The sequence below is a fragment of the Nelusetta ayraudi genome, unplaced genomic scaffold (assembly GCF_046127955.1).
Source record: "Nelusetta ayraudi isolate G7.1 ecotype Tasmania unplaced genomic scaffold, CSIRO-AGI_Nayr_v1 ptg000092l, whole genome shotgun sequence".
In the NCBI taxonomy this organism is placed as follows: domain Eukaryota; kingdom Metazoa; phylum Chordata; class Actinopteri; order Tetraodontiformes; family Monacanthidae; genus Nelusetta; species Nelusetta ayraudi.
The window spans coordinates 558,460-577,692 of record NW_027466142.1 but is presented as its reverse complement, the minus strand read 5'-3'; the positions used below and the strand labels follow the sequence as shown (position 1 = coordinate 577,692).

Here is a 19,233-nt window from a genome sequence, read left to right as displayed (position 1 = left end):
GACTGGTTGAAGTTTAATGTTTTATTAAAACATTTGTCAAATCAATGTTACAGTCAAAGGAGAAATAATAAATAATAATCTTCAAACCAAGGTAGAGAAATTGTACTTCAACATGTCAACTTTGTACCAAAGAAATATTCGCACATCTTGTTTTTGTTATGATGTAGAAAAGGTCATAAATTAATTTTTTACTGCATTTTATTTGCTTTTCACATCAAAATACACAGGTGTCACATAACATACAGCCTGTAACTGTTATAGAGAAAAATTGAAACCAGCCATCTCAGTGTTGATCGAGTTAGTTAATTGGTTAACAGCAAAATATGAATATTAACGTAGACCAGAACGCCTTTCCACAGCAGGGGAGTTTTCAGTTCTTGATGTCAAACTTTGTGTATGACCACAACTTTCAGCTGCAGTCTAAGTGAAACTTTCATAAATAAATGTGCTCCTGACTTTCTTCATTTCTACAAATGTGTTAGGAGTAGAACGTGAGGACACTCTGGTGGTTTCCTCGGACCAGCAGCAGAGGCGGGACGTCTCGGGTCAAGGTTTCCAGCCAGCACATGTAGAGAGCACTAGACACTGTGCCTTTCCTGGCCAAGGGCAGGCTCCTGTGGATGGACATGAAAGGTAAACATTTCCACATATTACCGACTTATATTAGGTCAAAAAACAAACACACTGACATTAGATTTACCCCCATTTTACCCAAATTGTCAAAAGGAATTAATTTTTGTGGTTGATATGAAATTTAATGTGTCACACCCACTCCCCCACCGTTTTGGAAAATGTTCCTTGAGTACAGAATTAGCATGAAACTTTGTGTTTGTGTGTTCTGTGTGATTTTATAAAATCTAAACAAGAGTAGTTGAATTATAATCTTTGGATTATCTTCATGTTTAACAAGCCATAGTATCAGATATCAATACATGTTAAAAAAAAAAAAAAAAAAAAAAAAAAGTAAAATACTGTGTCAGTCATAAACTTTATTACGTCTCTTACATGACGATGAGTTTGGCTGAGCTTGAATGCTCCTTCAGCAGCTCGTTGAGTCTAATCTGCCGGTTGGTCTGAAACACAAACACACACAGAATGTTCACAACTCTCGGCTCAAACAACATCAGCGCAATGGCTCAGAGTGCAGCGGACCTTGGCCTTGTAGAGTTCCAGTTCGTTGTCGGTGATCCTCCAGGGTTCCTGAGCCTTCAACTTCTCCGCAGCCTCCTGCTCCATGTCATCCTCCTTCAGTCTGTATGGCTCGATCAGCTCTTTAAAGCTCAATTTACTGCCGTACAACACAGAGTTGCATTACATTCAAGTGCTGTAACATCACAAAACCACTCATAAGTAACAGCTTCTACTTAAATCAGGAGTCATCTTTTGACCTAAGCCCACAAAAACACGAAGAGGTCTTAAAAGATTGTTGGTTGGTACATGATTTCATTACAGGTAATTGCTCAGACATCAAGTGTTTCAGCACTCATACTTGTGTTTCTGGGGTTTTGTGTTGATGTCTCCGAGGACGTTGATGTCAGAGAAGTCGATCCTGAACCTGCTCAGCAGCGTGGCCATTCTGAAAACGGAAAGCCACGTGGAGAGTGAAATTATGGACGATTGTCATTTGACTCGCACAAGAACATCTCTCCATCGCGTCACAGACTCACGCTCGCCGGTCGTGGTCAATGCGGTTGATCTTGCCGCCGATGAAGACGCGGATCCTGCAGTCGCCCCACTTGTTTCTGTTGGTCAGCAGGAAGGGAATGAGCAGAGTCAGACCTGCAAAGGCACACACACACACACACACACTGCGTTGATGGCAAATTCAGATCTCTCAGCAAGCAATAGAAAGAGGATATAGGACTTCTATAGTACAGTTTCAGATGTAAAAACTAAACTGATAATAACAACTGACCTCCGTCATCAAACAACCACCAGACATCTATGGTTCCTTTGCCTTGTTTCTTTTTGAACTGCTGGCTCGCCTCCAAAAGGCGCTGGTCATCCAGACTCAGAGGAGATTTGGTCTCTGGATCAGACAACATCACAGGTTAGACAGATGGTGCTCCAGCCTCCTCCTTAATGAGAATAAACTGGAGAACATTTCTTCACTGTTTCTTGGTTGGTAGCCCCAATGCCTTTCTTACTTATTTACCTCTAATGATGATTGGACTGCTCTGACAGCTGGTTGTTTTTGAAGGACTGGAGTCTAAGTCTGTTTGTACACTGACTGAAATCATCACCTCCTTGTTGCCACCTGGAGGCTTCTCATTGGACGAGAGGAGATCGTCTATGGGAACAGACAGCGTTTTGGTCCATGCAGTATACCAAATGCCAGACAGAAGATAAATACAGGGGAACAGACATACCTTGTCCCTGTATGTGTGAGATATCCAGTCCATCCTGCAGCCGGAGGATCACCACACCAAACAGAAGGTCAAAGGCATCGCTGAAACATTTTGGAAACCATTCAGCAGAAGGGATCACAAGGAATGTGTGATAATATAACAATCAAGACATCAATTTGATTCAAGGCTCAAAGCTATATGAATAAGTGAGAAGGTGCTTCAAATAGATGGAATGATCATTTATTTATTTCTAATTCGTTTTTCATCATTTAACTTCTGGCTCTGTAGAGCAGGTTTTATTTTTAATGTCACGTACTGTATTGTGTTGATATAAATCTCCACATCCCTCATGTCCCCATCCCTCCAGTTGTTCTTGAAACCCATGACCATGGTGTTTGGCTTCAGACGACCCAGACCAACCGCCTGAGGAATGAAGAAAAGACTTTAAATGGTCTGATTAAATGATCTGAACAAACAGAAAAAAAAATTATGTGTGTGCAGTCAGATGTTCCTACCTGTAGGAGAAACTGTGTCCCGTGTCTGAGGTTGTCGGCAAAGACCGAAGTGTAGAACGCCTTAAAACGTTTTTTATTCAGCCAACGCTGACAGCGGGCGTAATCCTGGGACATCTCCTTAAAGTTAGGTCGGCGGGTCACCTGAACAACGGCGCAAAGTAAAGGCAGACAGAATATGGGAAGAGGGAACGTGCAGAACCACATCAGTGATGTGATTGATTTGGGTCAAAGTTTGTTCCCTGGTACGGTAATCGGTACGTACCGTTCTGACATGAGCACAGACCATGAGTCCTATGTTCTTGGTGAAGGAATGAACCAGTTGGAGCAGGGCAGGACGAGAGTTTGGATATCCAGTCAGAACCAGACACTGCGGCCTGTAAACAAGAAACAATCCAAGTGGCATCAAACGCAGACCTCCAGACTTGGTTCATTTTTTGGTAGAAATCCAAATAAAAAAGTGCAATTTCCCTCAGAACACAGAGAGCCTTAAATGTTCCACTGCTACAAAAAGCCAACCTGAAGTTCTTAACGTGATCCTCCACTCCGGTGAGGTTTAGACAGTGAGTCAGAGCCTGGTTGTAGATCAGAGCCTGAGTGGATGAGCCCCAGTTCACATCTAAACAAGGCAGAATTTAATGAGTGGAACATGCTTTGGTGAAAGTTGGATCTCTTCAGACGCGTCTGGACATGGATCTTCACTACACTTCTACTACCACTTTTGCTGTGAGTTGGAACTTAAGAATTAGACCTAAATTTAATTTGTTGATTAAATAGTGATTAATATATTTATTCATCCACTGTTTTCTACTCTTTGTGGTGGAACTGCACCGTAATATTTACCAGGTTTCTTGTAGCTGACATAGATGTACAGGGCGAGGACGATAAGCAGGGTGATCAGAGCTGCCCACCAGTTGATGACAAACATCACCACGCAGCACAGAATTGCCCCAGCCAGCGACACCCACATGTTGTAATATTTGAAGCTGGGACGCCACCCTGTGATGTGGAACCGAAGCATAACAGAGAGATCTGAGGTATGAAGGGGGACGATGAAAAGACCAACGCGTGTGACTCAGGTTTACCAGGAGAGTTGGCCAGCGAGGCGTGGAACACTGAGAAGTTGATGAGTGCATACGAGGCCAAGAAGAAGTTGGAGATGATTGGAGCAATGATGTTCAGCTCAGCTACACAGAGAACAGAAAACAAGGTTTAACCACCAATCCGCCAAAGAATTAATAAAATGACTGTGTCTGGGTCCAGGGACCATCGGCAGCCTACCGATGAGGATGAAGGCGAGGCCAATGAAGAAGGTCAGGACGTAAGCCCGCAGAGGTTCGTTGTTCTTTCCATAGCCCTTGGCAAAGACGCCCAGGCCAGGGTAGATGTTATCTTTGCACAGTGCCTGGGGGTCAACACAGCTCAAGTCATTCACTCAGTTCATTCGGGCAACACTGGTGGAAATACAACTGATTCAAATCTTAGATAACCAAGCCTTTTGTTTTCTAAGCAATTTCTTGCATACTTTTAACACTCCTCAGGTCAGTCTTTTTACAGTAAGCGATACGACTTGGATATTCAGGCTGTCCTTAAGCTGAACAACAATGTTTGATTCCATCTCTGACCTGGAAGACTTTGGGTGCGCTGACCAGCGAGGCCAGAGCCGAGGACAGGGTGGCTGAGAAAATCCCCGCAGAGATGAGAGGAGCAAAGCCTGAGACTAGACTCATCACCTACAAAATATGCACACACAAGGCCACACACAATAAGACCAGTCCATTTGTGAGCATCGCGTGACAAGGATGATTTCACTGAATGTGAGGATTTGATGTATTGATGGCTAACCAAACCTGAAAAGAGGAAACATCCTCCGTAGGAAAAACAGATTTGACTTACTGTTTAAGCCACAAATAAAAATTGAAGAAGTACAATGAACTGATTGACCCTCAAACCTCATTGCTACGTACCAGAACTACAAGACTTCTGTCAGCATGTGAAGGGGATCAGAAACACAAACAGCGTCAGACACACGCAAAGTCCGACGACATGAGAACAAACGTCTCTGTCTGCAGCCAAGAACGAGGCTGCGCATCAAGTCAGCGATATCAGTGTCAGTGAGATATGCACTCGCCTGTGTGTGTTTTTGTGTCTGTGCGTGTGGTGTGTGTCTGTGTCTATGTGCGTGTAGGTGGATGTTGTCAATGCACTCATTCAGCTGCTGCCTCGACCAGCGAGAACCTTGTGACTCAAAACAAAAGTCGCTATTATCACTGCTGCACTTTGTTCAGGAGAACCACGCACGCACACACACACACGCACACACACACACACACACACACACACACACACACACACACACACACACACACACACACACACACAGCAACTATGACCACATGCAGAGACACAGCGTCACAGCAGCATATTGTGCTAAACAATAAAAAAAAAATTAGATACTTTTCTAATCCAATCAAACCAAATACAAGACACAAAATGTTTTTCTCCATGGCCCTCACACACATCTGATTGAAATGCAGCATTACCTGAAAGTTGTTCATCAGGCCGTACTGACAGCCTCCCTCCTTGCAGATGGAGAAGTCGTAGCCCAGTGTGCAGGCAGCGTCAGTGCAGTTCACCGTGTCGCTCACCGTATCGTTGTGGTCGCCGGTGGCATCCCTGACAACGCAGGCACCTAACGAGACAGTGTGCGTATGACTTCACATCCTGGGAGATCGAAACTCCCTACACAATGTAGGCAAAACTAGTTTTATACTGGATCTGTCCTCGTGCTCCGTGTGGTACATGGCTGTGTTACCTGCCGAGAATGCCACAAACACGTAGGTGATTCCTGTGATCAGGATGGCCAGTAGAGTGCCTTTGGGGATGGCTGACTGAGGATCCTGCACACACAGAGATCCAGGATTAATGTGTAAGAAAAACCTTTGAGTAACTGTTGACACCAATATTGCATATAAAACATATTGTTGCAGAAGGATAGGTCTGAGATATAAAGTGGTGTATTATCTACATATAAATGGGGGTACATGGTACGTTTGCTGGTTATGGTACTTAATAATAATAAATAAAACAAACAAAAAAACACAATATAGGTCTCAGTCCAAGCGGAATCATTTTCTGAATCCGATTTCTCAATATCTCCAACCAAAATAGTCCTATTCTGAGTCTGGGTTTTGATTTTGCTCCATCTGTCAGGCAAGAGAAGAACATGCCATCCAATGACGACTAAAAGCGGTGCAAATCAACAGAAACAACCTTTCCAACAAAATCTTTGTTCATTCTTTTTACCTGTTTCTCATCAAAAAGAAATCAAATACATGACCTTTACATAGTGCAGAACTTACCATGAGATCTCCAGAGATGTTCGCTCCAGCCAGGATGCCAGTAGCAGCTGGGAAGAAGATGGCAAACACAGAGAAGAAGGTCTCCTCATCCCTGAAGTCTGGACCCATGTTCTCCAACAGAATGGAAGCTGAAGGAGAAGACAAAACAAATGACCTCAGGGTATAGTTTCCTTTGGTTGATTTAGGTGCACGATTTGGCTGAGTGAATGGCTGGAACAGACTGACTTTGGTAGCCAAAGAATCCTTTGGGCTCCTTGCTCTGTGTGGACATGAAGCTTCCTATGAAGAAATTGACAATGGCTGCAAGAAGGATCACGAGGAGAACGATCTGGGCCTGATGGACGGAAAGTCACGGAGATGGCATAAAAACAGGGAGGTGATGCTGTCATTCTGTGACCATGTGAAACAGGGACCTCAACAGTGTTGTGTATGAGTCATTTGTGTCAGATTTGTCCAAACCTTAGCTTCCCACTCCATGCCAGCCACAGAGATTCCCAGCAGCAGGATGATGGTCAGGGTCCCAACAATACGGATGTCATTGAGCTCGTCGGTCATGAGCGCGTCGACGTCCTGCAGACAACATACAAAGAGAGCAAGCAAAAACAGCCCCAGAATCAGAGCCAGGTAGGTGGAAACCACTGACTGTATATAAAGATCAGCGTCATGAACAGGAAGTTTGAAGCAAAGTTTTCCTCACGTTGAGCATCTCAACGACCGTCTCGGCGAAGCCCACAACATACATGGCCACTGCCACGGCATTGGCGAAGGCAAAGATGAGACCTATGGAGCCTCCAAACTCTGGCCCCAGGCTCCTGGAGATAAGATAGTATGCCCCACCTGGAAAGCAATATATAGTAATGTTTGTGACAGACAAGTAAAATAAATGTCCAGTATTTGAGTGAGGATGGTTGAGGGCAGCGGTCTCACCTCCTCGTACGAAGCCGTTTGTTGCAATGGCTGAGGTGGACAGACCAGTGATGGTGGTTACCACCGAGGCCATCAGAATAATGGCAATAGTCAATCCTATCAGCAATGAGGAGAGGAAGAAAGGTTTTACCAGATAAAGGCAACTTAAAAGAAAAAAAGTTACAAAGACTGTTACAGATGAGTCATGTGAGCCTGGACAGGTTGAAACAGTCAACTTTCTCAGTTGCCATAACATATAACAATGTCATTACTATTATTATTATGTCCAATATCGTATTAATGTAGTCATTGAACAAAGAAATAATAAAATCCATTGTCTTGTAGTTCTGCATTTCAGCTTCCCCCCTCGGGGGGTCAAAGATATAACACTTGGAAAATGACACACAATCGTTAAAGTTATTTCTCCAAACTGTTTGAGAAGAGCGTTTTATCATGCAAGCTCATCAAAGAAGCAGGAAACGGTCAATTTGTTTGGGTCTAATTTTAGCAGCGTGCCAATCCACATTTAGCGTGCTTTAATTTGGGCAGCGGGGACGATTCATGTGGGTTTCAGGCCCGGAAAGCGGCAATGCAAATGGATTCACTTCTACGCTTGCAAATGTAATATCTCATTTTGCTCAAACACCGGATTCAGTAACAGATACTTACAGATCTTATTCAGCTTTAGTCATCAGTGGCTTACGTCATTTTTTAAAAAATGGAATTGCTAAGGAAGTTTCTAGAAGTTTGTTGATAACCAAAAATGAGCTCCAACTGTAGCTGCTTTAACTGATACATTGTTGTGTCTTGGGTTGGATATGGTTCTAAATCAGACCACTAGTTTCTCATCTTCACATATTTTTCTCCTGACCAATTCCTGCCTGTCCGACGATCCAGGACATCCGGATGAAGAGCATCACACCCCAAATATTCAGCATGCAGCGAACCTAGAGGAAGATCAGTGGGTCCCACATTTAAAACAGGAAAGCAGAAAAGTGGAGGACTGCTGTGACATGTTTTATAACATCAAACTCACCAAGACTCCTTTAACCCAACCAAACTTGATGGTTCCTCCTTTGGCTTCCTTTGCAGCCAAGGCCGCCGCTTCCTCTGCTGCCGATGGCTCCTCGCCATTGGCCAGGCCGTCCTCGAACAGCTCCTGACAACCAGTCGCAACCATGATGGAGAAAAAGGGGCCGACAGGTGAGCAGTGGAGACAGTTGGCCAAAGTTAAATTGAAAGAGATAAATTTTAATTTGGAATTTTATTATTTTGCTTTTTAAAACCTGTTTTTTAAAAAAAATAAAATAAAAATCAATCAATCAATCAATTCAGTTCAACAACCGTGTAGGTGGATCAGTGCCTTACAGTTCCAGTTTTGTCTGACTTGGTTGAAATGGCTCCATTCTTATTGTAAAAATTGCAGAATGAAATGAAATGTGTAAATATGAGAATGTGACATCCTCCAACACAATCATGTTTAATTCATCCAGCGGCACAGTTGAGCTGGAGTCCTCAACGAGTCGTGCATGACATTAATCAAATGGCTGAAGACATATGGGCTGATGCTGATGCATAAGCACGGGTCCTCACACACCGTTTGCAAATTTATGCGCGATTCTTTTGTCCATTATTGTGTAAAGAGCTCGGATGTCTGCAAGCATTACTGTGAGTGCACAGTGCACGTTATGCTGCCGCTACCTATAGTTGCATCTATCAGAGGAGGAGTGGGAGCAGGCAGGGGACGACTGCAGGGTCATGAGAGGCAGCATTGTGTATTCCCTTGTGCGAGTCGTGCCTTTAGTGATGTCACTGGGCCCACTCAGGCTCTCTCAGATGGGAGGGAAAAGAATGTGTGTTGTTAGGTGGTCGAGAAGGACGAGACGGCTGCACGACTCACTTTGAGCTTTGCTATGTCTCCATGTCAGGTCACAAATAAACACTTAGAAGTTCAGGGGAATTGTTAAAGTGTTTCAATACAAGTTCGACTTACCAGAATATCTATATTTTGGAACAATCTATAGTTAACATAACTTATTCTAATCATAGCATTTATTCTAATTTATTTTTTACCATTTACTCATAGTTTGAACAACTTCCATGAGGATAAAGATTTAGTTTTAAATGGTACTGATCTCCAAATCTATTCTGTTTCTTAGCATGATTAAGATGTCAAGTTGAAGATTTTGCTGAGTACATAAAATGTTTTTTTTGATTGATTTATTTTCCTACTTTGTCGAGCTCATCGTGCAGCTCAGACAGCGACGGTCTGGTCAGCTTCTCCCCGAAAGGCGCCGCAGTCTGCCGGTAGAAGTCGATGTTGGGCACGGCGTCTATGGTGTTGTGACCGAAGGTCCTCATGTAGTAAGTGTCTGAGACGTGCGTGTGTCCCGTGCCCGTCGAGTGGAGGCTGGCCGAGTCGCTCCGAGCCGCGTCCGGCTCGTGGGACACGTCCGGCGGTAGCCCGATGTCCATGGCGCTGCCCAAGTAGCCCGGATCCAGAAAACCCACCGCCCGGAACCGACTTTTTGGGTCGTCGGGAGGCTTGGATCCATCGGCGGAGGCTGGGGCGGGAGGCAAGGATGCTGTGCCGGTGCCGGTGGTGGTGGTGGTGGTGGGTGCTGCGGGTGATGCTTCTGACACCACATCCACCTGGAAGCGGCTCAGGGAAGGTTTCTGCTCTGACATATCCTATACGAAAAGATGAAACCTGCCTAAAAATAAAAAGGGGCAAAAAAACAAAAAAACAAACAAACAAAAGTTGCAAATTGTCCCAACACCTGTTCCAAAACCGCAGCGAGCTCCAGAAAACGGTGCCGAGTAAACATCCACAGAAACACCGAGGCAGAAGTCCTAAAATCGAGGCATTCAGGAGTTAAAGGTCTGGATGCGGAAGGTGACGACGACCTCTCATCGCGATTCAATCAACGACTCTGTAAGGGCCCGTCAAGGTCACCGACTCACCGGCTCCATCTGCGAGTAGTCCCCGTGCGAGTTGGCGAGTGTGTCGTCCCCTCACATGGAGACTCAAACGACTCATTGTCACACCCGCCCCCTACCCCCTCCTCACCCCAGGACTCTCGAGACGTCCCAGCTTGTCGGGGGAACGAGGCGCAGACACGGAGGGAGGGTGTCCATTATACGGCGACAAAGCCGGGCCGCTCATCCTCCGAGTGAGGATGATACTGAGGTGGCAGTGGTGTCAGGGAAATAGTTGACGCAGTGACGGCGGATGTAGGGGGGGGGGGGGGGGGGGATATTATGCTATTTGATTTAAAACTAATTTAATTGCAATTAATTTGCAATGAAGGGGAAATAAACCTCAGTGTGTGTGTGTGTGTGTGTGTGTGTGTGCGCGCGTCCAGATGACAAAAGAGATTTGTCACCACTGTTGGTGACAGACACGCCCCTAGACTCGCATGCGAGGAGTGCGCGCGCGCGCGTGATTAGCATATTGGGAAGAAGAGCAGCTTTCAAGTGATGCTGGGGAGGACAAAGCGCTGCACAGTGGCGGCAGCACGTCACAGGGACCGCTGCTTCTGTTGTTTTCTTTTGACTTGATTTGATTTCAGCCTTTAAATTGACTTTTACGACGCCGCTTTGTTGCTTTAGTTACTGTAAACACGTGGCGCCATGTAATGGAATTGGATGTTGACGTCTGGAACCTCAGCGGCCGTAATTTATAATCTGTTTACTTTAATAGACAAAACTATTTAAATGTTTGCTCAACAAACACATAGGCTCCAGTGTGGCAGTTCTTTATCCATAAGAATTTATGGATAGTCTCGTGACCACGCTGACTTTTTCCAGTGCGGCAGAACTTTTTGCAAACACTGACACCCAGTGGTGAACTTGTAAACTACTGTAGCAGACCTAAAACAGTAATGCACCTTTTTTTTATTATTATTATGTCAAGCTTCATAAGTTGAAAGGCAAGACACCAGGGGCTATAATGCGTATTACCTGCAAATAAAAAACACACACTTTTGTGCCTTTAACATCAAATATGCATGTGTATTTTTATTCAGTTTCTTGCCTTATGTCACACGCTGGGCCTTTCAGAAGTGAATTACAGCACAAAGTCGTCTTGTTGATGGTCATTAAACACAAATAAATACGTTGAGCCGACGTGTCCTCAAGTTTGAAACAGTCGTTGAGCGGTGACCAAAGAGCTGTTGTATCTGGAATTGAGAAGAAAGATGGGCGAAAAGTGACAGATTTGAGTTGTGGCCGATCTGTGCAGCCAGAAGTGATTGGACAACTTGTTGAAATGTTGAGACTGGAAGTCTGCATCCCCAGCGACTCCAGGTGAGTTTTTACCTGGAGAAGTGGGAGGAGTAATGAGGTGTTTTTCTTGTCTCGCTGAGGGGAGGAGGTGGTGTCTGGACATTACGTTGACTGTGGCAGAGGCGCTCACGGTTGCAAAAATACAAGGACTCCTCAAGGGGAACTATGGGAATATCTGCCAGGGTGGCATTCTGCAACACACACACACACACACACACACACACACACAGAGTCTGACTGAAGTTCCTCCTCTGTTTTTGCAACAGATTATTCTGTTTGTTTCCACGTTACCTCCACCAGGAGCCTTTGGTTGATCATGTCCTGTCTCCACGCCATCACATACAGTTTGGGGATCATGGGATGGTGTGTTGAGAACGTGGGGTTGTGGGGGCCAGATTTCCTGGACACACAAGAGGGTGTTTTCAGTTGCTGCCCCGATAGAAGAGGACCAGGGCTGAAACATTTGCCATATATTCTTGCGTTTTTTCTGCACTTTTGAGTGCTGTTTAGATTTGATATATGGATAAACTTGTCGTTTAGAAACACAAAGTGCACACTGAACAAAATTTTGATACGTCCCTCCAAAAACCAGCAGTGTTTAAAATAATTTGTATAGATACATTTGAGCAGTGTCTTCAATAAGAGAAGCATTTGGTATGTGTTACAGTTTCTGTCCCCCCCGAGCCTTAGTAGAAAAATAACCAAATATTTTAACAGAGTAGCTCTTGACTGAATTTTCAACAATTATTTTTGTAAAATAATCATCACGTTTTTCTATCTAGATGTGAGAACTTTTACTCACGGGTATGTGCTCCTTCCAGCAGCTGTCATGTTTGTTGCCCCGGTCGCCATAGAAACCTCCCGGTCAAGGGCCCATGCATTAACGTGAACTGTTCAGTTTAGGACTCCTTCTTCCCCTTCTGTGACAATTGATGGCAGGTGACATCCAAAGCATCGCATAACGTGTATGTCACAAGGTAATAATGAAATTACCCTTTTTTATCGAGAACTTGGACCTGTGGCAGAGGCTCTGCAGTAGGGTTAAACAGGAAACGGACGTGGCTGAGCTTGAACAGGTGTTATGCATGGCCGAGACTTTAATCTGTTCTTTTAAGTGGCAGCGGCAGATCAAAGTCTCTCTCACGCCTCTGTTTGTTTTTTATGCAGCGACAAATGGCAGCCTTTAATCTGTATTGTAGACGTGTGCAGGCTTGATTACACTGACAGATTTACTATTTACAGTATCTCTACAAGCGTAAATGTGAATTTGTGTTGGCTTTGTGTGGGAAACATTGACTCTGATGGGAAGCATTGAATAATAAATAAATCTTAATAATATACTTAATGTATCCTGGGGGAAAAAAAAATCTCAAACTGTGGATTATTTAAAAGACACCTCGTCTGTGCATTTATTTTGGAGTTTATGCTTCTAGATTCATGAGAGAGAAATGCTATTAATGATATGCTTGGACAAATTCTTCCAAAGGCACTTAGTACAAACACCTGTAGGAAAGAAAACGGCTACAAGGTCAGGTGTCAGCTTTTATACATTTTGAGTTCACATTAGAAATGACAGCTGAAGGACAGTGTGAGGTAAACAAACAACTGAGTCAGAAGCTGTGTTGCTCTTCTAATTCCATCAAACAATCATGTAAACATGTGTCCCCCCCCCACAATATCTCAAAAAATAAATCAACAACAGGTAAAAGTCAGTCAATTAGTAATAAATGGTTTCACAGTTTGACCCTTGTTAAGTCCATTTACATACATTTACAAACATTTAATTTTTTCCCCCAATTTCAGTGGAGCCACAAAACAGAACAGTAGATCGTCCAGATATCACACTTAGCCCTCTGTTTACAGCCCCTCTTTTGCTAAAGCTGATGCTCCACTCGACCTGGGCGGAGCCAACACCTGGCTGGGGATGTGGTCACTAACCTGAGAGAATACCAGCGCCCTTTGTGACATCATGGTGGGCCGAATAGCACAACTGTGCATTTAGGCGCAAGCTTCTTGAACAGTTGCAGATTGCATTCAAACACTCTTACAGTCGCTTCAGCACGTCGTACAATTGTTAAAATGACCACAATGATTAACTACACAATTACACTTGGTATGTACAGAAGTTGAGCTTTCTATACAGGTTTACACTTCAGGTGGCTTCATCTAGTAATCTCTGCAGACTCTTTTGTACCTAAGGAAAAAAACAAAATACAAAAATATCACTGCCCTGCAAAAAAACACTCAAATTACATACTGTATTCACATTCTATGGCATTAAATGGGGATTTGAATCTCTCAGAAAAAGTATAGTATAAGTAGAATAATCTGTGAGAGGAAGTGTAGGCAGGGCCCATGGTGATTATCGGCCTGAAGTGTGAACGTTTGTGGATGTGACGGATGAGGGACGAGCTCCTCTTACAAGTGACGGCTGAGCTCCTCCATCCAGCGGATCAGTGACTATAAATCATTAACGGCGACACGTGTCTAGTTACACTTTGCTCTCTGGAAACTTTGAGTTTGTCTGCTCTGTGTTTTCTTATTTGCCTCCCCTGTCGAGGGACGGAAGCCGTCGAACATGAAGTAACTGAGTTCTTCTGAGTTGAAATTAGGGTAGCAGACCTCAAATTTAACCCTTAGGGAGGAACTGACCTTCTCCAGCTTGATCAGGTTGATTGTCAGTAGTTCAGAGAAAACCTCTACATTCACATCAGCGCCCCCTAGGATATCATTCCTGGGAAATCAAAAAGTTGAGAAATTGTCAAGATTCATTCTATCATGTTTTCCAGATTTTATTTTATTTTTTTAATTGAACCTGTTGTCCGCCAACAACTTGTGAACTCACCCCTGGTGGGTGAATTCCTGGATGGTGCCGATTGCTGTCAGTTTTTGCTCCAAGGTGACAATTTTGATGGCCAGGTAACAGGAAGACAAGACCAGGATGCACACTCTGGGGGAAACAGCAGAAAGCTGCAGCAACATTCTTAATTCTTCTCTACAAAGTGCCTGAAGTGGCTGGAAATGGTTTAGGCTTGAACTTTTCAAGGCGGATGTGCAATCTGCATTGCTGGGTTAAAATGAATGGCTGATAGACTCACAGAAACAGGTAGACAACCAGCAAGGAGGTGATGGACACTGGTTTCAGACTGCTGCTGGCAATCACTCCCTCTGAGCCTGAAGACAAAATAAAAAAATAATTCTTCAAACTTCAGTTGAGACGTGGCAGTCGTGCAGCAAATGCTCCGCACCAGTGTTGTGTGTGTTTCGCTGCTTGTTGTCCGAGCTCTGCTTGTTGTGAGGCTGGTTCTTCACTTTGTGCTGAAGCTCCAGATGTTCTGGAGCAGCCTTACTGTGTGTCCGCTTCAGCGCATCCAGATACGGAGAGACAGGGAACTCTGTAGGAGACAGCCAACCAGGGGAGAGCCTTACCTTTCAAATTTGCATTTTAAAGGTTCCAAATGGAACAAAATTGCTTTTTACTGCCTCTGCTCTTGCAGCGAAGGCCTGCGTGAAAAACCCACAGCTCTGGTGGAATTTAGCCATTTGTGATGTCACAAACGTTCTCTTGGGTCAGTGATCACAACCTTACTCGGGTGTTGGCTCCACCTCTTGGTCATTTGTTTTGTAGATGTTTGCGTGCCTCAATCTTTTCTATTCCGGTAAAAACTGGAACTAGTCCTTTATCGCATGTGGCCACCAAACTGCTGGTGCTGCTGGTGCTGCTGTGTTCGTCTGTTACCTGAGACCTTGTCATAGTCGTGGGTTTGGGAGTCAGAGCTGCTGCTCTCCTCCATCCCCTGCCTCCTCTGCCTCAGCGCTCCGTCCAGGTCGCTGAAATCACCTGGGAAATTCTGCACAGGAGGAAAGATGTCCAGTGGAAGTAGAGGAAGTTGTTGCTCTCTAAATATTTATACACGGTTGTCATTTTGTAACGATCGTCACATTGTCATCTGTAGTTCAGTGATTATTTTTAAGTCCTGGACACATTTTTATGTTTATTCTTTTGGTTTAAAACAAAGTTGAGCTCTGGTGATGTCACAGGAACACGTCAGCATGAAATTATTTCCTCAGGCCTTCATGACATACACCTTAATGTATTCTGCACAGCAAAATAGTATTCAGGATACCTGATATACTTCTATATACAATGGGGCCTCGTGTGTCTGACTTACCAGAGGGAAGCGGGGCGAGAGCGGTGACCTCTGACCTCTGAAGCTGTGCTCAGCTGGAGATGGGGCGGGGCTGCTGCATGGACTCTTCTCCTGTGCGAGCAACAGCATTTCGAGCCTCGTTATTTGCTGCCTGTCAACCCTGTCTGCTTTTCACACGCTGCCGGGATTGGACGTGAAAAACCAACGCTCATAGACTTGATTGGCTCAATCACTGGTCCACAATCACAAGGCTTTGTTTGGACTAACTGTCTGTCTGATGAACCGTGTGTCGATATAAATGGGAAAATATCCTGTTGCCTTTGAGACGTGTGTCCTACCTCTAGGTGGAGACAGACGGACATCAGGACCTTGTAGGTATTGTCCCTGGACAGCAGTGAGACGAAGACATACTGCAAGCAAAGAACACAAAGGTTTTGCCCAGTTTCTCTGTATTCTTTGTGTTCAATATCACTGAACCACTGAAAATTCCATTCCTTCCCTCTCACCCTGTCGTTGGCTGTGGCGATCACCAGAGCGTTTGGCACCAGGATGGCCGTTTTGGTCTTCTTGATGTGAGTGACGGACACCACTGGGATGGCAATCTGGGACAGGCAAGGCATAGGCATCAGATTGATGTTTAAGCTGCAGAAAAACACTCATCGTGTTTCACTGGAAGATTGATAGAAACTAAATGGGAGGACTTTTTGTCGTTTTGCCTGACAAACTGAGACCTTGTGAGGCGGAAAAGTCCCACAGAGTCGACGAGAGACAGGGTGACGGTACCTTTGTGTCTTTGCCAAAAACTTTGGAGTGGAAGCAGATCCAGTGGTCAGAGACAAACATTCGGCCCTGGTAGAGGATGTCTTTCTGCAGGGCACAGGTGTAACCTGAGGAATAAAAGGCAGTTTGGACAACCATGAAAATGGAAAACTATCCATCTCTCAGTCTGTCTGTCTGTCTGTCTGTCCTTTTATCAAAAAAGTTAAAAGCAATGATTTATTTTTAGGCTGCCAAAGATAATCTGCTCATTTTTACATAATTTAAGATTGTGTTGTGTAGTGGAATAAGCAAAGCAACATTTTAACGACTATATTCACTCATTTTTCCGCCGGCACTCAAAGTCGAGAATGTAATCATCAGAGACTCACTCTGTCTGAGCTGCTCCTCTTTGCTGATTTCCTTAAATATTTTATGGTACTGGCAGTTGGTCTTTGAAAGCTGGAACAACAACACAAGCAGACACACACACACACACACACACACACACACACACACAGGTGCGCACATTTAGACATTTAAACTGAAGCCTTTACCCTCACATCTAATGATAAGGTGATCAATAAGCTCATCAATGTTTACAGACATTAATAAATTTTGTTAAAATATGTTGTTTGATGCACGCCAACCTGGCTGTGCTGAGACTTCTTCCTCCCTATCTTGGGCTCAGAGTCAGTCTGGACCTGAGCCAGCAGCATCGACTGGTTGAAGGTCTTTGACCTGCAGGCCGGGTGGAAAATATCCACACAGAAAATTTATTTTATTATGCAACTAACACGACATGAGGTAACGGCAGACCGGCAGGAGTGACAGCGCGTCTCTGAAGGGACCTTAGGAGCTTTTATTACGCAGTAATTATCTTTGCTTAATTTTCGGCCCCTTGTGATGTCACAATGTCACATGTGAAGTGCACTGATACCGTTGCCAAGTCAGTGACCACACCCCCAGCCAGACGCTGTCTCCACCCCTCTTGTTTTTGTCCCCTTCCAAACATGTGGATGGCCAAACAAAGGGTCAGTCTTAGCAGGTGGCTGTAAACACAGGGCTAAATGTGCTGTTTTTCTGCAGACCTGCATGTCCGGCTGTTGTGCTTGCAGTTCTGGAAAGAGAAGCGACATTCGGAGTACAATTTGTGACCTTTATCACAGTTTTTCACCTGATCAGCACTGGTTTCCTCCTGCTCGTCTGCTCCTGTTGCTCTAAATCAGCAGCCTGCCGCTCGTCTGCATTTTCCACGTCTGAGCTGCAAACAGCGCGAGAACAGCTGCTTAGACAATTCACACAGATACAGGACATACGATTCAGAAGTGGTGGGAAAAACTGGAAAATAAAACTAAACTAAAACTATTGAGGAACTTGTACCAATTAATTTTGGCTACATGGATACGAATAACTGATACGTGAGAAAACACAAATAAGGAATCTCAAAAAAATGCAAATTTGATTTGCAGACCACCGCAGTGGAAGAAAAACAACAAAAATCAATGGAATTCTTTAGAACTTTGGCCAAAAGTATTCCACTTTGATTCCTTTTGTCCTGCACAAAGTAAGTGCGTAACTACTTGACCTCACATCGTGTCTATGCCGTCTATCTTCAGCGTATCACAACTTATCAGCCAGGAGCTGCAGACGCCAGATAATACTGACTCAAACAGTCGACGAGTCTTATTCACGTGGATATAAATGCACCACTACATTGCTGTTATTTTAGTTATTGACAGGAAAGAACTGATCTGAACTCTGAGAAGTGCCAGGCAGCGCTTCCTCTCGACTGGTTCCAACTGTTGTCACCAGTGTGCAGGTGAACAAACTGCTGCTCAGTCTCTCCTGCCCTGCCGTAGACTTACTGATAATCCCTCTCCAGGTGTTTTGCAGCTCCTCGGTTACTCCTCCTGACATCTTCCTGCGGCGCCTGCTGGTTCACACTCTGCTCCGTCATGGTCACTATCAGCCTCGTCCCGTCTGCGTGCTTCCGTCCCGCGGCGGCTGAGGTGTCCTGCTGCAGCCCGATCCCCCTGCTCCTCCACCTGCCTGTGGGAGTGTCGGCTCGGCCTCCTGCCCTGGTGCTCCCGGACCAATCAGACGGCAGGACAGGGTGGTGATGTAAGTGAGCACGCACAAGCCTGTGTGTTTCTGTGTATGAGAGGTGGATCCTTTAAACCTCTGAGCTGCTGCGTGTTGTTTTTTCTTCCATGTTTTACAATATTTTTTAGATATACATATATTACTGTATAAAAATATAAGCCATCCTTTTCTTTTTTCCCCCTGCAAGCCAGTTAAGACTTTAAAAAAATGTGCCCAGTGAGAATGGGGTGTTTTCTCACACCGTTCTCCCTGGCTCCGTTTACACAGGGACAAAAAGTTATTCTCCTTTGTGTTTTCCCTTCCGTGCTGCGCAAACAGAATAAAACCTGATCTGCCTCCTGTTGTTGCCTTAAGGCTTAAATACTCTTTGCCATGGAAGCCTGTTTGAAATCATAATAATTAAATAGACAGTCTTTCTGTTTATAAAGTGAAAACGGTAAGAGTAAAGCAGTTCAAAGTGCTTTGCATTCAGCTAGTTATGCCAGTTTTATTAATGAAATGGTTATTAAAGATGTCATCAGTGCATAAAGCAATTGATTGTTTCATCAGATGAAGTTTCAGGGACAGCAGCTCATTTTATACAAGAAAATCTCATCTTAAACGTCAGCAAACCTGGCCAGTCAAGGTAACCCAAACCTGCCCCCTTGTGGTTGTCACCAACGCAAAATCGCTGACGAACAACCCGAACGACAGAAGCATGCACTTTAAAATTCTACAGAATCATCATTTCAGAAAAAAATGAGTTAACTAAAAAAAAGCATGTTGTGCAAGAAACCACCTTAAAATCCTTAAAATCTGTACAGTG

General features: G+C 44.4%; 3 protein-coding genes across 7 annotated transcripts in view; 1 reads left to right on the top strand and 2 right to left on the bottom strand.

Moving 5' to 3' along the window:
* Positions 1 to 6: 6 nt before the first annotated feature.
* On the bottom strand, positions 7 to 9,891 carry LOC142902119 (solute carrier family 12 member 2). The gene is made up of 26 exons (XM_076046952.1): positions 9,361 to 9,891; positions 8,165 to 8,287; positions 8,000 to 8,075; positions 7,150 to 7,245; positions 6,920 to 7,059; positions 6,682 to 6,792; positions 6,448 to 6,556; positions 6,223 to 6,350; positions 5,676 to 5,760; positions 5,404 to 5,552; positions 4,486 to 4,593; positions 4,142 to 4,265; positions 3,946 to 4,047; positions 3,704 to 3,859; positions 3,380 to 3,479; positions 3,126 to 3,237; positions 2,864 to 3,004; positions 2,665 to 2,771; positions 2,370 to 2,449; positions 2,156 to 2,290; positions 1,916 to 2,029; positions 1,668 to 1,779; positions 1,490 to 1,576; positions 1,153 to 1,288; positions 1,006 to 1,073; positions 7 to 614 (listed from the first exon to the last, which is right to left on the bottom strand). Exons 1-26 carry the CDS (start codon positions 9,814 to 9,816, stop codon positions 479 to 481), a joined length of 3,291 nt encoding a protein of 1,096 aa, XP_075903067.1. The 5' UTR covers positions 9,817 to 9,891; the 3' UTR covers positions 7 to 478.
* Positions 9,892 to 12,800: 2,909 nt separating this feature from the next.
* On the bottom strand, positions 12,801 to 18,325 carry gramd2b (GRAM domain containing 2B). Of its 4 annotated transcripts, XM_076046954.1 has the most exons (15): positions 18,191 to 18,325; positions 17,500 to 17,586; positions 16,973 to 17,063; positions 16,715 to 16,784; positions 16,350 to 16,453; positions 16,073 to 16,168; positions 15,905 to 15,976; positions 15,588 to 15,677; positions 15,155 to 15,266; positions 14,664 to 14,810; positions 14,514 to 14,589; positions 14,261 to 14,365; positions 14,068 to 14,149; positions 13,313 to 13,609; positions 12,801 to 13,259 (listed from the first exon to the last, which is right to left on the bottom strand). In XM_076046954.1, exons 1-14 carry the CDS (start codon positions 18,280 to 18,282, stop codon positions 13,568 to 13,570), a joined length of 1,266 nt encoding a protein of 421 aa, XP_075903069.1. In that variant the 5' UTR covers positions 18,283 to 18,325; the 3' UTR covers positions 12,801 to 13,259; positions 13,313 to 13,567. The 4 variants fall into 4 exon arrangements, with proteins under 4 accessions (XP_075903069.1, XP_075903070.1, XP_075903068.1 ...); XM_076046955.1 differs by having other exon boundaries at positions 14,231 to 14,365; positions 15,905 to 16,168; XM_076046953.1 differs by having other exon boundaries at positions 15,905 to 16,168.
* Positions 18,308 to 19,233, top strand: part of znf608 (zinc finger protein 608) — a 39,376-nt gene continuing 38,450 nt past the window's right edge. For both annotated transcript variants that reach the window (XM_076046949.1, XM_076046951.1), the window contains exon 1: positions 18,308 to 18,446. The gene's annotated coding sequence lies outside the window, so the exon portion shown is untranslated. The remainder of the gene's footprint in view (positions 18,447 to 19,233) is intronic.

What these genes read in the sequence shown, in the direction of transcription:
- LOC142902119 (XM_076046952.1), bottom strand. Translation starts at nt 9,816, where the DNA reads ATGTCAGAGCAGAAACCTTCCCTGAGCCGCTTCCAGGTGGATGTGGTG. An exon ending in TCTGTGCTCATGTCAGAACG is followed by an intron (nt 3,005 to 3,125) that starts GTACGTACCGAT and finishes GCCGTTGTTCAG; the next exon opens with GTGACCCGCCGACCTAACTT. An exon ending in CTCACACATACAGGGACAAG is followed by an intron (nt 2,291 to 2,369) that starts GTATGTCTGTTC and finishes CTGTTCCCATAG; the next exon opens with ACGATCTCCTCTCGTCCAAT.
- gramd2b (XM_076046953.1), bottom strand. Translation starts at nt 18,282, where the DNA reads ATGACGGAGCAGAGTGTGAACCAGCAGGCGCCGCAGGAAGATGTCAGG. An exon ending in TCTCGCCCCGCTTCCCTCTG is followed by an intron (nt 15,267 to 15,587) that starts GTAAGTCAGACA and finishes CCTCCTGTGCAG; the next exon opens with AATTTCCCAGGTGATTTCAG. An exon ending in CTGGTTGTCTACCTGTTTCT is followed by an intron (nt 14,366 to 14,513) that starts GTGAGTCTATCA and finishes TGTTTCCCCCAG; the next exon opens with AGTGTGCATCCTGGTCTTGT.